The sequence below is a fragment of the Pyrus communis genome, chromosome 6 (genome assembly GCF_041283825.1).
Source record: "Pyrus communis isolate YQ-2024b chromosome 6, ASM4128382v1, whole genome shotgun sequence".
Taxonomy (NCBI): domain Eukaryota; kingdom Viridiplantae; phylum Streptophyta; class Magnoliopsida; order Rosales; family Rosaceae; genus Pyrus; species Pyrus communis.
Genome location: NC_142570.1, coordinates 852,876 through 872,390, shown reverse-complemented (window position 1 = coordinate 872,390; position 19,515 = coordinate 852,876). Strand labels below are relative to the sequence as shown.

Below are 19,515 nucleotides of genomic sequence, written 5' to 3'. Positions count from 1 at the left end.
TCTTCCAAATTATTTTCAGCGCACCATTGTGTCGTGCTACGTCTACATAGGGCAAAAAAGTACGAGGTTGTGAAAAAGTATGTTGTTTGGATCGACCGACATCCACTTGACAATATCCCAGGTTTTGAAAAGCACGTAATTTACTTGATAACTCATAACTTTCTTTGAAAATATTGTAATTAATTTGGTAGAAGTCAAAAGCACCAAGATGTTTCTGTATACTTCTTAATTTCTTTAATTTCTCTTTTCTTTGAACCATGTGAACGTAACTTCTGCTGCCTTTTGCAACAATGTGGAAACTCAGTGAGAAGAAAGATCCAGTTTCTAGAACATGGTTGGTAAGTTGGAAGTGACATCTTGAAGGAAATAGTTTTCTTTTCTTTTTTTTTTCTTTCAATTTTTTAGGGATTTAACTAAGAAAAACGATATAAATAAGTTGTTAGCTTTTGAACTTTGTGAACAGCAATGGAGGACCATCTTGACCCTTTATGCATGCCCATTTTTTGGTGCAGGCAGGCCATGGCTTCTGTGGAGCAAAGCAAATTGCCTCGATAATCTACTGACAATATTGTGGAGTCTATAAATGGACAAGCTTCTCAGATACTCCCACGCGCAGCTCACACCTCTGAAAGTCCCATCAGCTGAATACGATCGCCCACAGCTCACCTGTCATTGGCAAGGAAAAATCAAAGCATTAAAGATAAGGATTAATTACTCAAATCCTATTTTTAATACATTCTCAATTGAAGATTGACTCCAATCAAGTAAGTAATCCCAATTCAAACAAATTAGGGATAATTACACCATTATCTCAAGATATTATTTCCTATTTAATATCTTGAGAATATTTTGAGAATATTTCTCCATAAACACCTTGGCCAATAGGATGCTGCCATGTGTAGGGTAAAACCCTAACACTATGGCCGGCCCTATCCCTATAAATACCCCATATTCTACCAAATTTTCAGAGTTTTTGCTACCTCTAAAAAACCCTAAACACTTTACTCTCTCAAAGAAACTGACTTAGGTATCGGAGATCCATTGGCCTAACCCCCCCACCTCGTGGGTGCGTGAGGCTTAGGTCTTTGATCAAAGGTGTTGATGTTTTGCAGGTGTATTTTCTTCAAGACGGAAGATGACAGAAATTTGCATCGACAAATTAGTGCTTTCATTGAGAGTTGATTCAAATACTCAAAGAAGCCTCTTGCATTTGTTTCTTGAATTTTTTGTTACATTGAATTTCTCACACGTCGTATCAATTAATTTTTCTTAGAAAAGTTTCTTGATCAATCCCTGGAGAAATGATACAATGGTAGGAAATTCAGAAACTACGATGAACGGAACCCCGTACGTACAAGAATTTGGATCGGATAGTGGAGATGAGGACGTAACCTGATTTAGGGTTTGGGCTCGGTGGGGCCCATAAGCCCTTTGGCCTAACCCTCGGTTGGAGACGGTTTTCGTGTCATTCCAAGCTATTTTTAGCCCTATGGTCCTTTGGTCGGGTCGGTTGGAGATGGCCCAACTTGACCGTTGGGGGACTTTTGGCCAATATCCCACTAGTGCCAAGGTTGTTCACGATCGTTTGTTCTTTTACAGGTTGTTAAGTTTGTGTATCTATTATGCACACGATAGTATACAAATTTAATTCTAACATATACCATTCAATACTCGTAACATTTAATACTAAATAGTATGGAAGTGGAACCCGATCAAATGAAAAAGAAAGGTGTCAAGGAAAGGTAATGTGTGTAACTAAAAGACTATAAGGATGGAGTGAGAGAAAAGGAGAGGGAAACCTTGGATTGTGACTTTTGTCTCCCAATATTCCATAGAGGTCCCCATCAAAATCAAACCCCCATCTTGTAGTGGAGGGCCCTTCTTGCACTATCTTCATGCATATAAGCTCCTACATATTTAGTTGATTAACTATAATCAGAAAAAGAATAATTTCTATATATATATGTGTGTGTGTTTTTTTTTTCTTACTATATTAGTCCTCCACCCAACAAAAAAAAAAAAAAGAATTCACCCCTATATATTAATCTCTCATCTTACCGTCTATTTTTTGCATAAATAATGATTAATAAAATTAAATATGATTAAAACATTTGTGCAATCTTAATAATAAACGACATGGAATTAACTGAAAAGAGACCAAATAACAACTGCAATAAATCTCATTCACTGAAAATACGTCAATCACAACTAAGTGCATGTTTAGTTATCATGAGAATAAATGAGGATGTGACAGAATATGTATGAGATAAACAACCACACTTTAATAATTACATACCTTAAGTTTCCAAGCATGAGAAGGTACAAGATACACAAATTCACTTATTATTTTCATTTTTTGGATGGACATTCTGTGAAAATGATTGATTATTAGTAAACACATGAATGAGAATAATACACAATTTTTATTATTAGTAAACACATGAAAAAGAATGATATTCATTTCCTATAAATTTGTTCCTTACAAAAAAATGCCCTAAATGCATAAGAATGGACACCCCTTGGATGGACGCAATTTTTTTTTTTTTTTTTTAAATTGATGTTTCTTCCGTTTTTCAAGTACAATTTTAAAATAATAAAAAAATACATTATAAAACAAAGTTAAACTTCTGATAAAAAATAAAATCATTTATGCCACCACTAATGTCGTCATTGCCACCGCCTCCTCATTCTCCACCGTCTCAACGTCATCACCATCATGGTCACCATCTTTAATGCCACCACATCCCACCACCATTGTCACCACTATATCCTCCACCTTTATCACCCTTGCCACATAGCCATCACCACCTTCATTGTCTGACAACCATCACCACCTCCATTGTCTGACAATTGCCAAATCGCTATTACCGCCACCATTTCACCATGACCGCCACCACCACCTGCACCTCCACCACCATGGTCATCACCACTTAACTGTCTGACTGTTACAGCTACCACCACTGCCACCGCCACCATCACAACCACCACCTCCCTCCATCATCGCCACCACCACCATTGCCACTCCACCTTATAACCCTCACCATCGCTACCACCACCATTTTCACAACCATCAACATTACCCTCTACCCCTGGTGAGAACCTGTATCCCACCACTTCTAATACCCCTAGTGTTGTCACAACTACTACCATTACTCCAATCACCATTGCTACCAACAACACTCTCGTCTCAACCACCATCCCACCACCACCGCTGCCATTACTTCCAAATACAAATTTATCTTTTTTTAGAACTTTAATACTAGATACGTTTTCAGTGTTTTCATTCTCAAAATCATTTTCGGATTAAACTACCAGACATGTTTTCAAATCCTTAAAATGAAAAATTTTATTTGTCATTCTCGTTTTACAAAAGAGTTTTTCAAAAAATCATTTTGAATAACGTTAACGAACAGGCCCTAAGATTCCATACTTTTTCATATGTAGACAAGGCATAGAAAAACTTGGGAATCTTGTAAAGATGGAACCGATAGAATAGAACTGGAATAATACTGAATTAGAACACTGGTGTAACATAACAAGTTATCATCACATCAACTTTCCCATTCACTTTTTTCTTCCCCTTTTTCTACCTTAATTATAATTTTCAAAATATAATTTAAAGAAAATTATAACTAATAAATAAACTACAGAAAGCGTTCTTTTTATAACTTAAATTCACTACAAACTCATTTTACAAATTTTACTAAGAAAAAAGACGATTAATCAAAATAAAAAAGATTTCATTCATTCATTTCTTCCCTGCAATGTTCTATCTTCTCTCAATCTTTCTTTCTCATCATCTTTGCGTTTATGAGCTTCTTGCTTTCTGCCTGCATGAAACGCAAAAGCCAAAAGCCACTGTTGTTTGTTGGTCTCCACTACTCTCAAAAGCATCTTCATAGCCCCAACAAAATGTAGTAAACAAGCGTTATGGGCAACGCAATCAACATTCCAAATATAACCCTGAAATTAATTATTTGAATCATTAATTAATTAGTGTCTAATTAGTAAAGAAAATAGTAAATAAAACTTACTTTAAAATAATTTATAATATTTACTTACCCTGTGCTGAGAATATCAGGGTGTACATTGTATTCCTTGGCAAAGACAAAGGGAACAATTCCTTGGGGTAGGGCTGCCTGTTATATTTTGTTTGGCAAAATAGCCAAACAAAAAAAAAACATGTTAACAATGGCACAGTTGTTTGTTGTGCAGTGTAAATAAATCATACAGGTCCAAACAAGTCATTGTGTAATTACATAAATCAGTTTTTATTTTTTTATTTTTTTAATAATTATATACTGAGTTGGAATTTGATTTTGTTTTTTTAGCTCAGTCTTTTTTTTCTTTTTTTTGGACAACTTTTGGCTCAGTCTTTTGGCAGTGGAATTTCTCAGCCCATGTTTCTGAAAAGCAGTGAGATGCCATGATGATTTTATTTAAAAATAATTCACAAAACAAAAAAAAATCAAATGAAAAATAATAAAAAATATTATCTTTAAGCAAACAAAATAATTATAAAAGGAAAGCTTTTGGAGCATAGGTTAAGCTATGTGGGATTGCTTTGGTTGTGTCAGAAGGAGGCAGAAGAGGAAAAATATGGGGAGAGAAAGAGAGAGAGAGAGAGAGGGGGAGGAGAGAGAGGGAGGGAGGTGACCTGTACAATGGCAACATGTAAGAGAGTGCCTCTTAAGCCAACAGCAATGGAAGCAGCTGCCATGACAGCTGGACCTGTAAGGAATCTCACAGCCATGGCAAAAGCTGCAACGGAGTTTCCACATGCTATGATCTTTGGCTGCAAAGCCATAAACAAACCTGCAAAAAATATATCACATCAAAAAGCAGATTAGCCAAACAGCAGGCGGCAGCAGCAGCAACATAGCATCACAGACACCATGATCACCACCACTACCATCACCACCACTTGTCTGTCAGTCACAGTCGGTCATGTGTGAAAGACAGAAAAGAGTGATGGACTTTTCATCATCACTAACACCAACCCATTACATCAAATCAAAAACCCTAGACAAACTCTTTGCTTGCTTTTTTAAAAACATTAATAATTAAAGATGCTTATTAATAAATAAAGGAATAAAAGGACACTGAAGAATCCCCGCTTTCTTAAAAATCACAATATGACGCATATGTAAAAATAATTCGTTATAATTACGAAGTACAATTTTTATGCACGCATAATAAATTGTGATTGAAAAAATGCATGAAAGGTGCCAAATTACTGTAAGAAAAAACAAAAGGAATTTCTAACACCGACCAAGGCTGAACATGGCCATGCCAAGTCCTGCATCAGATAGTATGGCGATGGACTTCGCTACAATGGCTGGCATTTGAACGTGCCACCTGCAAAAGAAATATAACCAAAAATATAATTATAATTATTAAGAAAGAAAGAACAGAATCCCACTTCAACAAGATAGAAGATTGGATTGGACTGGACTGGATGGGATTACCTGAATGAGACTAGAGACCAAGTGAGGCCGATCAAGCTGGAGTAAGTGTTTGGGTTTCTGATGAGTTTTCTCCAAACCATGATGAGAATAAGCCTTGTCATCACACTTGTTGGAGGCATCACTTTGCCTTTTCCAATCCCATCCCCTCCTTTCTCAACCTCATTGTTCATGTTCATCTGATCTCTGTTTCCGAACCTGAAATCTTCTCTCTCCAAATACTCGTCCTGATTCTCTCTCCTCCCCTCCACTGAATTAAAATCCAAAAAGTTCCCACCGTTAATCAATCAAATTAAACAAAACACGTCACCAAAATAAGAAAAAATAACAGGAAAAATTCAAACTTTTTTTTTAGAAATATTTGAAGTTTGTACCTTTTCCAGGAGACACAGCCAATTTAACTTCTTTGTGATCATGGGCAGCACCACCGTATTCATTGCTTCCAAACACATCTGAAACAGGAGAAGCACTTGAGCTCCAAACAAACATATGAAGATCCTTCCCGCCATTGTTGTCCTCTGTTTTCTGAACTTGCCCATTAGCTCTCTTTGCATTCATGGCATTGCTATTAGCATTAGCGGTGACGGTTCTGGACGCCGTCGGAGAAAACATCCCTGGGTTTGGGGCCGGGTAATGCGCCGCTGCATTATTCTGTCCGCCGTGGTAAAACCGTGGCTTATTTCCAGTAGCGGAGCTGACAGCGCCGCCGCCACCGTCTTCCTCGAAATTTGATGGCCGTGGAGTCGGCCCTCTGGACGCTGACATCCCGTAAACATCGTTAGCTCCGAAATTCGAGTTCCTTCCGGTAGCCATCATGGAGTAGAAGTCCGTGTGGTTGAAACTTGATCCTCTCGGCGTCGGATTTCTCGAAGACTGCAGGGAGTAAATCTCCGCATTAGTGAGATTCGACGGCCGCGGGGTGGTGGACGACAGCCCCTGAGACCGCCGCGATAAAATATCCGACCGCGAAGCGTTTGATTTTCTGACAGTGACGTGGAGTTTGCCGTCCTCCTTGATCTCCGCTTCAGTCTCGAGGGGTTGTCTTCCGTCGAGCGACATAATATCGGAGTCGACGTGGATGGAGACAATGGATCCCGCCGTGTCGGGAAACTGCTCGGAGATGAGGAGTCTTGCTCCTCGGTATTCGAACATGAAAAGCATCAAAGTGTACCAGATAATGCACTGGAGGACGACGATCTGCACCATCAAACTCCCGGAAAATTCGCCGTACATTCCCTTGAGCAATGGGATTCCCATGACCAGAGTGTTGGGCAGAGTGGAGACGGAGAAGAGAGTGATCGTCCATTCCAGGCAGCCCCTTTTGCTGACTTTGGTCCAGACGCCGAGGACGGCGAGGACGATGAGCTTCTGGAGGGTGTCAGCGGCAATGAAGCGGGTGTTCATGTTGTAAGGGTCGTTGGTGGAGATGAAGTGGAAGGAGAGGAGGGGGACGGCGAAGAGGGCGACGAAGCGGTTGATGCCGGAGCACTGGTCGGGGGTGAAGATCTTCCACCACTTCACGGAGCCGTAGGCCAAGATCATGGCCACGTAGAGCGGCACCACCGCCGTCATGACGTGGTAGAAGTCGGATAATGTGATCATCTTGGTGATTGGTGAAAACCAAAATCAGGAAAGTTAATTCTTATTGCTCTGTTTCTGGGGAGGTGAGGATTTGTGGAGGAAAGTAGTGGTGGAAGAAGGAAGAGGAAGGCGGTGGAGGTGGGGTTGATGATGAAAAGGGGAAGAGGAGGAGGAGAGCATGTGTGTTTTGGGATTTATGGGGGAGCGTGTGTGGGTGGGTAATAAGCAGAAAGAATAGAGCTTTGACAGTTGCGAGAGCAAGCTTGCACTTGCAGTCCCCAACACAAACACACTCAGCTTTTCAGGTCTCAGAAAGTATTTTGCTTTTTTATAATTTCAGTTTGGTTTTTTTCCTCTTTTTTTTTTTTTTCCTTTTTTTTTTTTTGGGGGGGTGAAAAAAGAGGAAGTGTAATTTGGGTTTAGGGTTAAGAAGGGATGGTATTTGATTACATATATGTAGAGTTGAGTTTCTTTGTAAGTTGGTGTGTGGCTCTATCTTGTATGGGTCTACTGGTTGCATAAAGTGGAGAAAAAGCATTTTGGTTAGAGGTGGCTGTGTCTCTAATTAGTTGTTTCTTTGTTTGGGGACCTTTTTAATCTTTCAAAAGGCCTTCTGCATCTTTCCTTCTCTCTTATGGATGATCGATAAGAGCATTTCCAAAAAACTAGTTAATTTGTTTTCGAGTAAAAAACCGATCAATCTTTTATTTCACCTCACAACATTTCTAGCATATTAGTTAAACTCCATTTTTAGTTAGAAGCATGTCTATCTTTTGCTCGGGTTAAAAGCATTTCTAGCAAACTAACTAAACTTCCTTTTGAGTTAGGAATCAATCGATCTTTGGCTCAAGTCAAGAGTATTTTTAACAAACTAGCTAAACTCCCTTTTGAGCCAGGAATCAATCGATCTTTGACTCATGTCAAGAGTATCTCCAACAAACTAGCTAAATTTCATTCTAAATAAACAATCATTCACTCTCAAACTTTACTCAGAACATCTCCATAAAACTAACTAAACTTACTTTGAAGTCAATTGTAACTGATATCCCAAAACACTCCTTCCATAAACTAGCTGTCAATGAACTTTTGATGATCAATGGACTTAAAATAACTGAAATTAGTTAAATCAAATTTATGAAATTAAATTAAAAGTACACGGAGTGTGTCATCAAATAGGAATACCACCATAGTTCGTTTCGTTACTTTTTTTTTTTTCTTTCTATTTTTGGTGGTTAACAATCAAGAAGATTATGGCAAGTAATAGCGCATTCGAATATAAAGTTGAGAAATGTCCAGAGGATTATTTCAAAAGTGAGACTCTCTATGAACTTTATGTCATCTCATGTTTAAAGCATAAGATTTTACAATATTAACACATAATTAACGTTAAAACTGTAAAATGTCATATAGTCCATAAAGAGCTCCAATTTTAAAAGTTGTGTAAGCATTCATCGTATAACGTTTGCATGTCTTAATCCATCAGTTTTGACATTGCACGCCAAAACCCACGAATAATCTTCATGGGAAGAAGCGAGGATAATAGTGTTGATCACATGGATCCTAAATTGTCCGCTCCTAAGCCATACCACATATTTGGCACGTCCAAACGCTTGCATGTCAATTCTTAGGTGGGATTAGACGCCAATCACAACTTAGAGGAAGACTACAATCCTAGCTATGCCATATGCCGTGCTATTTCATTTTGGACTTGTATATTTGTGTCCATGGAACAACATTATACACTCCACTCTTGTGTCTTGAGACTACCATAATATTTCTTCGCAATAATTCTATTTGGACATCCGATCACACTTAATAATGGTTAGCTATATTATTGTAGGTAAGAGCTACGCATGTTATTTTCTTGTGGTTAAATAGTACTACTTTTGTTAAACGACAATGAAGATCGGACAATACTTTCCTCTTTCCCAGTAAGGAGGTAAGATCCCCTTCCTCCTAACACGATATCATTTCATTACTAATGTCATAACCAGAACGGTTTATTATCTCTATTATACTCTAAAAATCATTTCTAAAAAAATTCATTTAATTTGAAGATTGTTTACTCATTCATTTCAATCAAAGAAATTGAACTCAAATTCTTTGCTACTGTCAAAACAGGACTAGTATTTTAGGATCTTTTTGATAATTTATTATTTGTTTAATTCCTTTACCATTTGAATTCTTAAGGTTTACAGGGTTAAGTTACATAATAAATGGGTCATCTTGGCCTTAGGTTTGTATTCATTCATAATATTATCAATTAGAATTAGAGATATCTCTATTTTCTGGATTGTTGATGGACTTCAGTTTATTTGCTAGTAAATTCTAACATGGAATTTCGTTCGATTTCTCTTGTTATATATCTAGTTGCGTCAGTTTAACATGAGGATACTACTTATTATCATCGATTTGTTTTACACATATGAATGGTCATATGAACTCCAATTCAAATCAATTTGTAAGGAATGAGTTTTAGAAGATGGTAAAGGAAATCAATAGTTTCAATGATGGTGTTTACATGATAAAGCGATGACGCAATAGAAAAATGAGGAATTTTTCCTTGCTAAAAATGAGGAAAGTATTGTTCATGAAAATATTATGCACACACATATGGAAGTTGTTAATCCTATATTATATTATTTGTAACACAAACGATAGCAAGAATGAGAGGATTTAGTATAGGAATAATTGTTGTTTTAACCAATTGAACTACACTTTCATACTTGCGAAGATTAGTTGGAGAAATATTGTTGAGGTTATCAAAAGAAGTGCCTTGAGGCTTTTGGAATATACTGGCATTGAGTTCTTCCTTTCTGCTTTTTACGCCTAGCTAAAAGTAGAAAAGTACTCTCTCTCTTTTTTTCTACGATGCTAACCAAACGCTGCCTTATTCTTCTCTCTCAAAAAATAAGGAGAAATGCTTAGGAGACTCTTTCAGAGTGTGACTCTTCGTGGACTCTTTGAGTTTAATGTCAATTTCATATTAATATCTAAAAGCCCCTATAAAATATTATACCAAAAACATTAAGGGCATACAGTCAATAAAGAGTCTAGAGTCTCCTTACCATTTCTCAAGGAATAAATGGTTTTCATGCCAGACAGGTAGTATAGTGAAGTTTTGATGATACAGAGAACATTTTAATCCATGGGATAATATTGTTTAAAATAGTTCATTCTGTGAATACCTTTAAAGGTAACAGATTAATTTATGTTAAATACTGACATTCTAACATATGATTGGCTTTGAAATTAACTTGGGAGATGAAATCAAATTAATTAAATAAATAATATAATGGAAAATTAAACCCTGGAAGTGATGAAAACTCAGAAGCATGCTTTGAAGTTAATGATGAGGACCATGGGGGCTTGGGGTTCACAAAGGAATGAAAGCAAATGGGGGACAGAGATCGACGTGCTAATCTCACAACTCTCTTTGAAATCCAAAACTCCAAACACCATGCCTTCACTGCACGCACTGCAATGGAGGTTTCTTGTTTTCTAAGTGCAAGAAGCTCTTGTATTTATCATCAGTTTTAACTCTTTCTCCATGCATTTGCTTTCGCCTTATCTCTCACAAGAAGCAAACAACAACCCCCCACTTTTCTTGAACTTGAATCGCATGAATTTCTTAAACTAATTCATCATTTCTTCACTCCCCAAATTGCGTGCTTTATTCGATAAATTAGCAATTGGTGTCACAAAGACAAAAAATGGATCAATCCTAAATACCAGCTTTGGACAAGCTCACGAAGAAAAAAAATGGCTGATTTCTATCAGCCAAGTTAACTAGAGCAGTATTCTTTCTCGTTGTATCTAAATTTGAATTTTCTACAAATAGTTTAGGATAAGTTATAATTTTGTGTTTGTCAAGAGAGAATAAAAATAATAGAGAAACGAAAGAATTGGTTTTCTCCTTTGGCATGGTGTTTTTGTTGTTCTATTAAACTGTTTTTCGTTTTATAGATGATTTTGATGTAATGTTGAAGTTTACCAAAGTTTATTTATTTTTACTAAAAAAAATGAAAGAATTGACCAAACTCTGTTTTTTTGGGCAGATTGAGTAATGTTTTTGGCTTCCTATGCAAATCTCATCTTGGTTCCAAATCTTTTTGTGATCAAACCAAGAAATATACGAGATTGGAAGTACCACTCAGCGTAGAGGGACAACAGAGTTTGCGAAAGATCATGCATGTTTCTCTCCTTTTGAGTCATGGACCTTTTTTTCTTCTTTTCATCGAATAAATAATGAGTAGTCATGGATAAAGTTGTTTGATAATTATTTCGTTTTTAGTTTTCATTTTTTGAAAAGGATGAGTAATGCTATGAATACTAAATATGTAGTTAAAATTTTATAAACTAAATGACATAAAAGTTAATAATTTGATTATGACTTAATTGTTGATAAACGTGTCTAATAAGACACATTCTTTGATTTGCAAATTTAGTCTTCCTAACATTACTGTTTAAAAAAAATAAAAACTACGTACTTTCTCCATATTAAAAAATTTGGCCTTTGAGTTTTCACTTTTCACTTTTTTGAAAACTGAAAGTAGTTTACAAACTAAATTGTTAACTACTTTCAATTTTCAAAAAAGTGAAAACGAAGTAGTTATCAAACGACACCTAAATTAATTTTTTTCACAAGCAACATAAGAATTAGATTAGTTGGTCAGATAGTGTGCTGTTTTGTTAATCCAAAGTTTGAATCAGCTTCCTTGAAGATAAAAGTAGAATATCCTTTCGTCAAAATGATCTTTTTTCACAAGAGTAAATCAAGGAATAGATTCAGGAGACTGGTTTAGAATTTGGCATCCAAATGGTGAATGAAATAATGAGGTAAACAGTCATCAAAACATGAATAGTGAATAAACGTTAATGCAGATAACATACTGATTAGTAAGCAGAAGGAGCGGTCTGATTAAGATGGCGCATGTTAATTAGTTGGAAACTTGGGAAAGATGGCAGACAGAAGCACAAGCTTAAAGCCTTAATTAAGTGCAATGTTTGAATTGGAGTCCTCGTGAGAGTTTAAGAAAACCTTTTTTGTGAGTGAAGGGCAATATTTAAGAGATAAAGTCGGATAATAAAGCTCCTTCTTTGGTGCAAGGCTGCAATGCCAAAGAAGAAAATATTTAAGGTAATATTGGTATGGATCCTTATCGATGGTGGACACTTCCATTTTACCAAAGAGAAGAAAGATGGTGGATACATTTCGAATTAAGTGGCTTTAATTTGTTGGAAATTGGGACATATATATATATATATATATATATATATATATATATATATAGTGTGGATTCACATTGAACTTGTGGACGGCAAAAATTGACTTTGGCTTAAGCTTTTAGGGTGCTTATAGAGAGAAAAGGGAGATGAATTTAGGTAAATGCATACGTCGATCATCATCACATAAAAATAATTATATTTTAATGGATGAAAAAGCCTTAAAACACAGGCATGTGTTTCACAAAAAGTCTCTGAAAAAAAAGCCGTTTGTCCATCAATTAATTACAAAAAAGAAGCAATTTTAAAAAATGAAAAGGGTATGAAATTAGTTTTTTCAGCGATACATCGCATATATGTGTGTTTGGTATTTGTATAAATTAAAGCCTCATAATTAGGGAAAGCAGGCATATATCTCTTATCTTTTGGACTAGTGCATGAACAAATCAACTCATACAGTGTGTTGCACTTTAATTAGGGATTTGTCTAGGGCACCTACTATTGCGTGGTCACACCCATTAAGTGAAGAAATTTTTTATTATGCAGGGAACATAATCTGATATATTAAATGTCACAATATAAGTGATTGAAATTGTTTTTATTCAAGTATCAAATTATTTATATTATAATATTTAAATATACCAGACCGTGTATACTGAAAATCTCTCTATTAAGTAGGGTTTGATAAGTGGTTAACTAAAAACCTATAGAATAGAGGATACTTAGCTGGTACATATCCATTGGGCCACAAAACTGAAGATTGGTCCATGTGTTTAGCCACCCAAAGGCCTCTATGTAGAGGCTCGAGGCAAAGCAGCAAACCAACCTTGAACCCATTTTTCACCAAGGAAATGATTTACGCACTCTTGTTTCTACTATTTGCATTTTTTTCTTTTGTTTTTGTCCTTTCAAGTCTCTTTTGATTTACTCAATTTAACAATTTTTTTTTTAACAAACTCAATCTAGCAGTTATAATAAAAAAAGGGTGACATGCGAGAAAAAGAAAGTGCATAAATCGTTTTCTTGTCCATTTAAGTATCTATTTAGGAATTTATTATTAAACCCTAAACGCTAAGGGAAGTGTTATTGACACTCCAAAAATCTCATTCTACACTCCTCACAAATGTATTTTTCTTTCCTAATATAGAAAGTTTGGAGTGTAGAATGAGATTTTTGGAGTGCTAATAACAATTCCCAACGCTAACTCATGATTATGGCTTGCAGTAGGGAGGACCTCTGCTCGTACATATTTCCAGATCTGTTCCTCACCCTGATAAATACGATTATAGTAGCCACACTTATACAGAGGTCATCACATTCATACCAAATAAACACGAAAATATGCACGCATGCAATTCATCACTTCGCAATAACCATTCCCAAAAAAGCAGAAACTGTAATAAAACCCTGCTAGACAAACGTACACAATGTAGAAACTCGGATAGTTTAATGGGGCATCAACATGACATAACTTGCAGGTATACTGTCACTAGTACGTAATGGCCAATGCCATAATTCCGTAAAATTCATCCCTCGAATTCTTCAGGGTGGCCTTTCGTTCCTTCTGTCTTATTTCTAGGTTTCACCTGTATATAACCAAATTCAGAATCAAACCAGAGCTAGTACTGTCGATTAATTATTGACTCTCTTATTTCTACGTTTCACCTTTTGTTAAGTACTTCTAAATATTTGTAGGTCAAATTGGATTAAGATTGATCGAATTATACCATAAGTGTAGTGGGTGCAAGTTCAACTGGATGGGATGCTGTTAGCTCCTTGAGTTGCAGCTGCATCTTACTTACGAAATCCATCGACTTTTCCTAAGTTTCCTCCATTGCTTCTTTCAGTTTCACAAGTGCCGAGCAATATGCTTCCTGGAGAGGCATATTAATCCTATCTCGTAGTTATGCTGCTTTAGCTATGGCGGTGGTCTCCTGTGGTAAACTGCGGCTGTTCCTCATGGCACGTATGAGGGTTAGCGTTTGTCCTTATGCTGTTTGGTTGGACCATTAATGAAGCATTTCATTTCCTTTTCCGACCAAAGATATGAAAAGATATGTCTGCAATTATTTTGTTCATTGCTATACATGCAGTGTGTAGCCATTAATTAATTATTACGTAAGTACCTGAGCTGCATGCATGCGATGAGGTGCTCAGCAATGAGAACGATGTAACGTAGAAATGCATATGTGTGTGTGTGTGTGTGTGTCTATATATATGAGCTCCATTTCTACACGCCTAAAGCTTCAATGATAGTACGTACAAAATACAGGTGGGATGGCCGGCTGAGGAAAAATAGAAAGCATTTAAGACAAGAAGCGTATCCAAATGGAGATGGAGATAGCTAGGGTAGGCGTAGGCTTACTCTGAATCTCTCTGATTGCTTCATCAAGTACGGAGGACGAATATATGACATAAACAGTTCCTGGGAGGCTGGGACGTCGTCTCTGGAGGAGTCAAGTGTGGATCTACTTTCTTCAGATTCTGATCACCCTGCAACTGGAAACACAGTTACTTACGGAGTCGTCTATATCTACACACACACACACTTCCATATAGCCAGGCAAAAGGGATGTACTTCAGGCAGGGGCCTGAAAGGCAAGGGAGGCATTTGAAGTCAGCCCAGCAAAGTATTGGGTTGGATCTCAATAAATTGGGCTTACGGTGGAACTTTTCTTTTTTACTTTGACGTTCTGTATTGAAGAAAGCTAGAGTTCTACCCAAAATCAATAAACGAGTAACAAGGGGAGTAGCCTAACTCTAGCTATATACGTCCATGCAAGGATTTCGTTTATCAAAAATAATTTTACGTCATAGACCATAGACGTTCATGACTCCCCTCTATTCCTTGCTGTAATGATTCCTCTAGCATTATGATTTTCACCACAATGATGGATAGAATTTTTTTTTATAAATATGCCATGCTGTTTAGTATTTTGATTTAAGCTCATTTCATTATGAGAGTTTTCTGGTTCGACAATAACGTGTTAGATAATTATGACTAACCAATTCCCAATATCGATTGCATGGAAAAAAGGTGAAATGGTAGCCCAGTTGAAGCGTAATGATCATACATATGTAATCGTTGTATGTCTTATATTCGTTCTGATTCTCTTCTACCCTTTCTCGGGAGTCCCTGTTCATAGCTAATTAGCATAAACATAAAGGAGCAATATAACATTTCCTGGGCAGGCATGAAGGAGGAATTAACTGAAGAAGCATTGTTACAAAGTAGATGCAAATGTACAACCACGTTTCTTATAATCCATTGTATATAACTTTTCCTGCAAATTAATGGGTACATAAATAATACAAAGCAAGATTCTAAGACATGAAGAGCTTGCGACTTGACATCATACCCAGCAAGACAGAGATGAAAGTTAAAAATCGTTCAACCCTAATTTAAGTACATACAACGGGAGTTTGTTATACATATCTTATCAACGGGATTTTTCGGAGTATTCTATACTCCAGAGCACCATGGAAATTTAGATCGTCAACAAACCATCCCAGCTTATGAAAAACTGTTATGTTTAGAATCTTACAACCACAACAACCAGCCCACATATTATGCAGGAACACGACTTAAGCATAGAACTTGAGGCACTCATAATCCCTTGGAACCAGGAAGGTCAATCCATTGCAACTGGATTTCGACCTCGCCGCATTCAACATTTCTCAATCTGAGGCACATGTCTTGCACCACCTTCCCATCCTTCCACTGGATGCAGCTCTCTTCAGCTAGGCAGTTTGCCCTGCTTGGTTGTATTCTCGTCACTGTCGTGCCGCTTGGGACCCCTTCCAAGTTCACCTTCAATGCCTCTATGTAAGTTGAGATGCCGAATTCTGCATCTCCCATTTTGTCATCCTTGCTGAATGTGTCATGGTCATACACAGTCTACACCCACACACAAACAAACTCATATCTTTTGGTTTTGGAAGGCACTAAAATCCACTAAAAATCGAAAGATAAAATGAAAATTCATCTACACAGGAATCAATGGAAAATTGGAGAATCAAACATTAAGCTATATGAAGAAGAAGAAGCGGTATCTAAAGCCAATCATGCATTGTCAAGTGAGAAGTTAAAATACATAGCAGTGCCCGATAGACTTAAGATATTGTTGTTGTGACACCTAAGGTGAATCTTAGTTTCGCTTCTAAAGATGATGGCCGTTGGCATCAATCTTCTATCTGTTTGGAATTTAAACGTATGGCTTTTGGGTAACTAAAACCGCTTATGACAAAAGTTTGACGGAAAAAGTTAAAAGTGCTTCTAGAGCTTACCAGCTTGATTGGGATACTGGGGTCTGTGACAGAAAGAGTAAGATCTTCATTCCACTCAGGATTAACATCCTTTTTAATTACACGAGTCTTCAGTTTCTGCATCAAAAAAGGTTTAATCTTTAAACATATAAAGATAAAAGGAACATATTCCTGAATTTCTTATTCAACAAAAGTAATAGAGGCTAAAAAAAACAGAGCCCTTGTGAAGCGCAGCAAAGCACAAATCAGATCAGTCTAAAAGCATTACAGTAAAAAAAAAAAAAAAAAAAAAAAAAATTTGGTAATTGCACCACAGAAATATTGTGAGAAGATTAAAAGATCTACAAATCATAGGGATTCAACGTGACATACAGAGTACCAGCTATCGACTACCTGACGCGCTCTCTCTCCTCCTTTGTCCAGGCTTGGAATTGGCAGCATAAGATAAACTAACAAGTGGGAAGTTTCATACAATGAAAATACTAGATTACAAGCCAAAGGAAACAATTACAAATGAAAGAAAAAGGGAATTTTTAATAAAGTTATTTTGATGATGCAAAATTAAAACACCCCATGAAAGAAATTAACAAAATTGACAGGAATTTAGCAGAGAAATTCATAAAAAAATCAGATTAAAAAACAGAGAGAAAAACAGTAAACAAAAAGATGAAGAAATGGAGGAGGAGGAGGGGGAGATTACCTGTTTACCCATCTTGATCACGACGTAGGGATCGCTGCTACGGACGTCGCGGACGGCGAGATTAACACCGCGTTTGACGCGGATTCGGAGAAGACCGAGCAAATTCTCCATGAGTGACTTGCTACTGCCTTTCGCCGGTGTCTTTGGTGAGTCTGTCATCATGTCTTATGATCTCCCTCCCTCTTTATACTAGCCACCAACAATTCTCGATTATTCGTTATCACCTACCAACCCCAGTAAAAATTAATCAAAACCATGCTTCTTTTTTTTTAAAAAAAAAAAAAAAAAAAAAAATTAAAACAGGACAATAAAGTTGACCAAATGCAGACAATATAAACGGACGCACATCGATATTGTACCAGAAATACAACAATTATTGAAAGTATTTATACGACATACGTGTAAGGAAGAACGGTTGTTCCATAGTTGGGATTAATACAAACAAGATAAACGCAATGAAAGAAACCCTAATAAAAAATGAAATGACAACAGGTACCAAATATTGAAACTATTATCAACGAAAGAAACCTTAATTGATACAAACGGAAATGAAACACAACGAAAGAAACCCTAAGAAACAACGAACGTCTGTTTCATAGTTAGGATTAATATGGACGGAACAAACACAACGAAAGAAACCCTAATTGAAAATGAATCGACAATATGAACACATATTCTGACGATAAATTATTAGTACTGTATCAACGATAGATCGATCGACAATCATAACATGAGACATTACTATGAAGCCAGACTAATACGACATGATACGGAGGGAAAAAATGGGAATAGGGCCCTACCAAGTTGGTACCATGAAGTTTTTTCTTGGTTTTTGTTTTCGTTTTCTTCCTTCTGAGAAATTAGGCTGAATGTTCTTTTTCCTCTGTTTTTGTGAGGGAAGGGAGAGAAATGAACAGCCACCGACCACAAGAGGGGTAAATGTAAAATTGAAACGAGGTAAATTTTGGGACTGAAGGGAACAAGAGATGGGAAGGTTAAAAGATTTTCACCGTTTCGGTATGGAGGAGGAGGTGACCGGGAGATCCGGTTGTCAGTTTGTGGATCAATGGATGGGATTTAATTGTGGGCAACTTGTGGAGGTTGACATGCAAAGATGTGAAGGCCGCAAATAACGCTGTGTCTCTGTCTTAAACTAAACTAATAACTTGTTGGAACACATATCACGGTCTCTCGTCGTTGCCGTCGTTGTCGTCGTAGTGGCGGCTTATCGGTCTCGTCTTCTTTTGATTGGAGAAATATGTGTATTAAAAATACGTCACGCAATATTATCATTTCACGTATTAATCAAACGATAAAATTAATATGCTTACATATACGTTAAAGTAAGTAAATTTGAATTTAGTAGTAACCTCGTGTGAAGATATTCTTGGTAGTTGGTACCAAATGGATCGAACTCATTCTCTTGCGTGCTAAGAACATAAGGTTGTGACCAATTAAAATTAACTTGAGTTCAGTTTGTTATTTATTGTGTCAAAGTGTGAGATGGATATGACTAGAGATGATGAGTTATACATCCACAATATAATGAGTTACTAAGTTATCCATACACATGGGTTATAAGTTATGTTTACAAAGTCTAACCAATTCTAGCCAACCCAATCCTATTCCTAAGACTCCATATCATTCAACTCACCAAACGGGTATTTATAGTTACAAGTAGTAGTTGTAAAATAAAATACAGTTACAAGTAGTTGTAAAAGTGAAATACATTTACGAGTAGTTAAAACTGTAATAGGTTCCCTCCCTTTTAGTGTAGTCTGTGTAGATAATATCGTTTGTTCCAAAAATAACAAAAACTATAATAGGTTATGTTCCTGTTAAATATTTGTATAAATATGCGAAGGCTGTGAGGTTGAATCCTTGATAATTATTCCAATGTGAAGCTTGCTCCAATCACAAAGAAGATGGCCGTAGGAAGCAATTTTGGTCAAATGAATCGATTAATCGATCAGTCAATATCAAAGTGAAGTTATTGGTTAGTCCAAGTGGGAAGGCATGTGACTGAAAATCAATTTGAAAAACTACCCTTAAAATATCATATCGCTTCCTCAATTTGTCTCCCTCGTGTATAGAAGAGTTTGACAAAAGCTAGACAACATCGACATTTTTCAAATGTAAATTTATTATTTGATTGGTCCATTAATTTCTCTCCTTCCAATTGTCCTGTAAAGTGGAATTCTCGTCCCCATATATTCATATATGTTGTAGAATTAGTGGATGAATGGATGCCTACACAAAGTAATGAAGACTTGGGAA

The 19,515-nt window shown here is 36.6% G+C and overlaps 2 protein-coding genes across 3 annotated transcripts; both read right to left on the bottom strand.

Moving 5' to 3' along the window:
• Positions 1–3,640: 3,640 nt before the first annotated feature.
• LOC137710345 (putative auxin efflux carrier component 1c) lies at positions 3,641–7,473 on the bottom strand. The gene is made up of 6 exons (XM_068449298.2): positions 5,840–7,473; positions 5,469–5,715; positions 5,273–5,358; positions 4,658–4,815; positions 4,063–4,139; positions 3,641–3,963 (listed from the first exon to the last, which is right to left on the bottom strand). Exons 1-6 carry the CDS (start codon positions 7,065–7,067, stop codon positions 3,897–3,899), a joined length of 1,863 nt encoding a protein of 620 aa, XP_068305399.1. The 5' UTR covers positions 7,068–7,473; the 3' UTR covers positions 3,641–3,896.
• An 8,053-nt stretch (positions 7,474–15,526) lies between these two features.
• LOC137709868 (protein C2-DOMAIN ABA-RELATED 4) lies at positions 15,527–18,210 on the bottom strand. 2 transcript variants are annotated; one of them, XM_068448845.2, is made up of 4 exons: positions 18,039–18,210; positions 17,239–17,462; positions 16,560–16,655; positions 15,527–16,170 (listed from the first exon to the last, which is right to left on the bottom strand). In XM_068448845.2, exons 2-4 carry the CDS (start codon positions 17,398–17,400, stop codon positions 15,880–15,882), a joined length of 549 nt encoding a protein of 182 aa, XP_068304946.1. In that variant the 5' UTR covers positions 17,401–17,462; positions 18,039–18,210; the 3' UTR covers positions 15,527–15,879. The 2 variants fall into 2 exon arrangements, with proteins under 2 accessions (XP_068304946.1, XP_088551423.1); XM_088695297.1 differs by lacking the exon at positions 18,039–18,210 and adding an exon at positions 17,638–17,850.
• Between the last annotated feature and the right edge of the window lie 1,305 nt (positions 18,211–19,515).

What these genes read in the sequence shown, in the direction of transcription:
- LOC137710345 (XM_068449298.2), bottom strand. Translation starts at nt 7,067, where the DNA reads ATGATCACATTATCCGACTTCTACCACGTCATGACGGCGGTGGTGCCG. An exon ending in GGCTGTGTCTCCTGGAAAAG is followed by an intron (nt 5,716 to 5,839) that starts GTACAAACTTCA and finishes ATTTTAATTCAG; the next exon opens with TGGAGGGGAGGAGAGAGAAT. An exon ending in CCTGATATTCTCAGCACAGG is followed by an intron (nt 3,964 to 4,062) that starts GTAAGTAAATAT and finishes AATTAATTTCAG; the next exon opens with GGTTATATTTGGAATGTTGA.
- LOC137709868 (XM_068448845.2), bottom strand. Translation starts at nt 17,400, where the DNA reads ATGATGACAGACTCACCAAAGACACCGGCGAAAGGCAGTAGCAAGTCA. An exon ending in TGATCAAGATGGGTAAACAG is followed by an intron (nt 16,656 to 17,238) that starts GTAATCTCCCCC and finishes TTTTTGATGCAG; the next exon opens with AAACTGAAGACTCGTGTAAT. An exon ending in CCAGTATCCCAATCAAGCTG is followed by an intron (nt 16,171 to 16,559) that starts GTAAGCTCTAGA and finishes GTGTGGGTGTAG; the next exon opens with ACTGTGTATGACCATGACAC.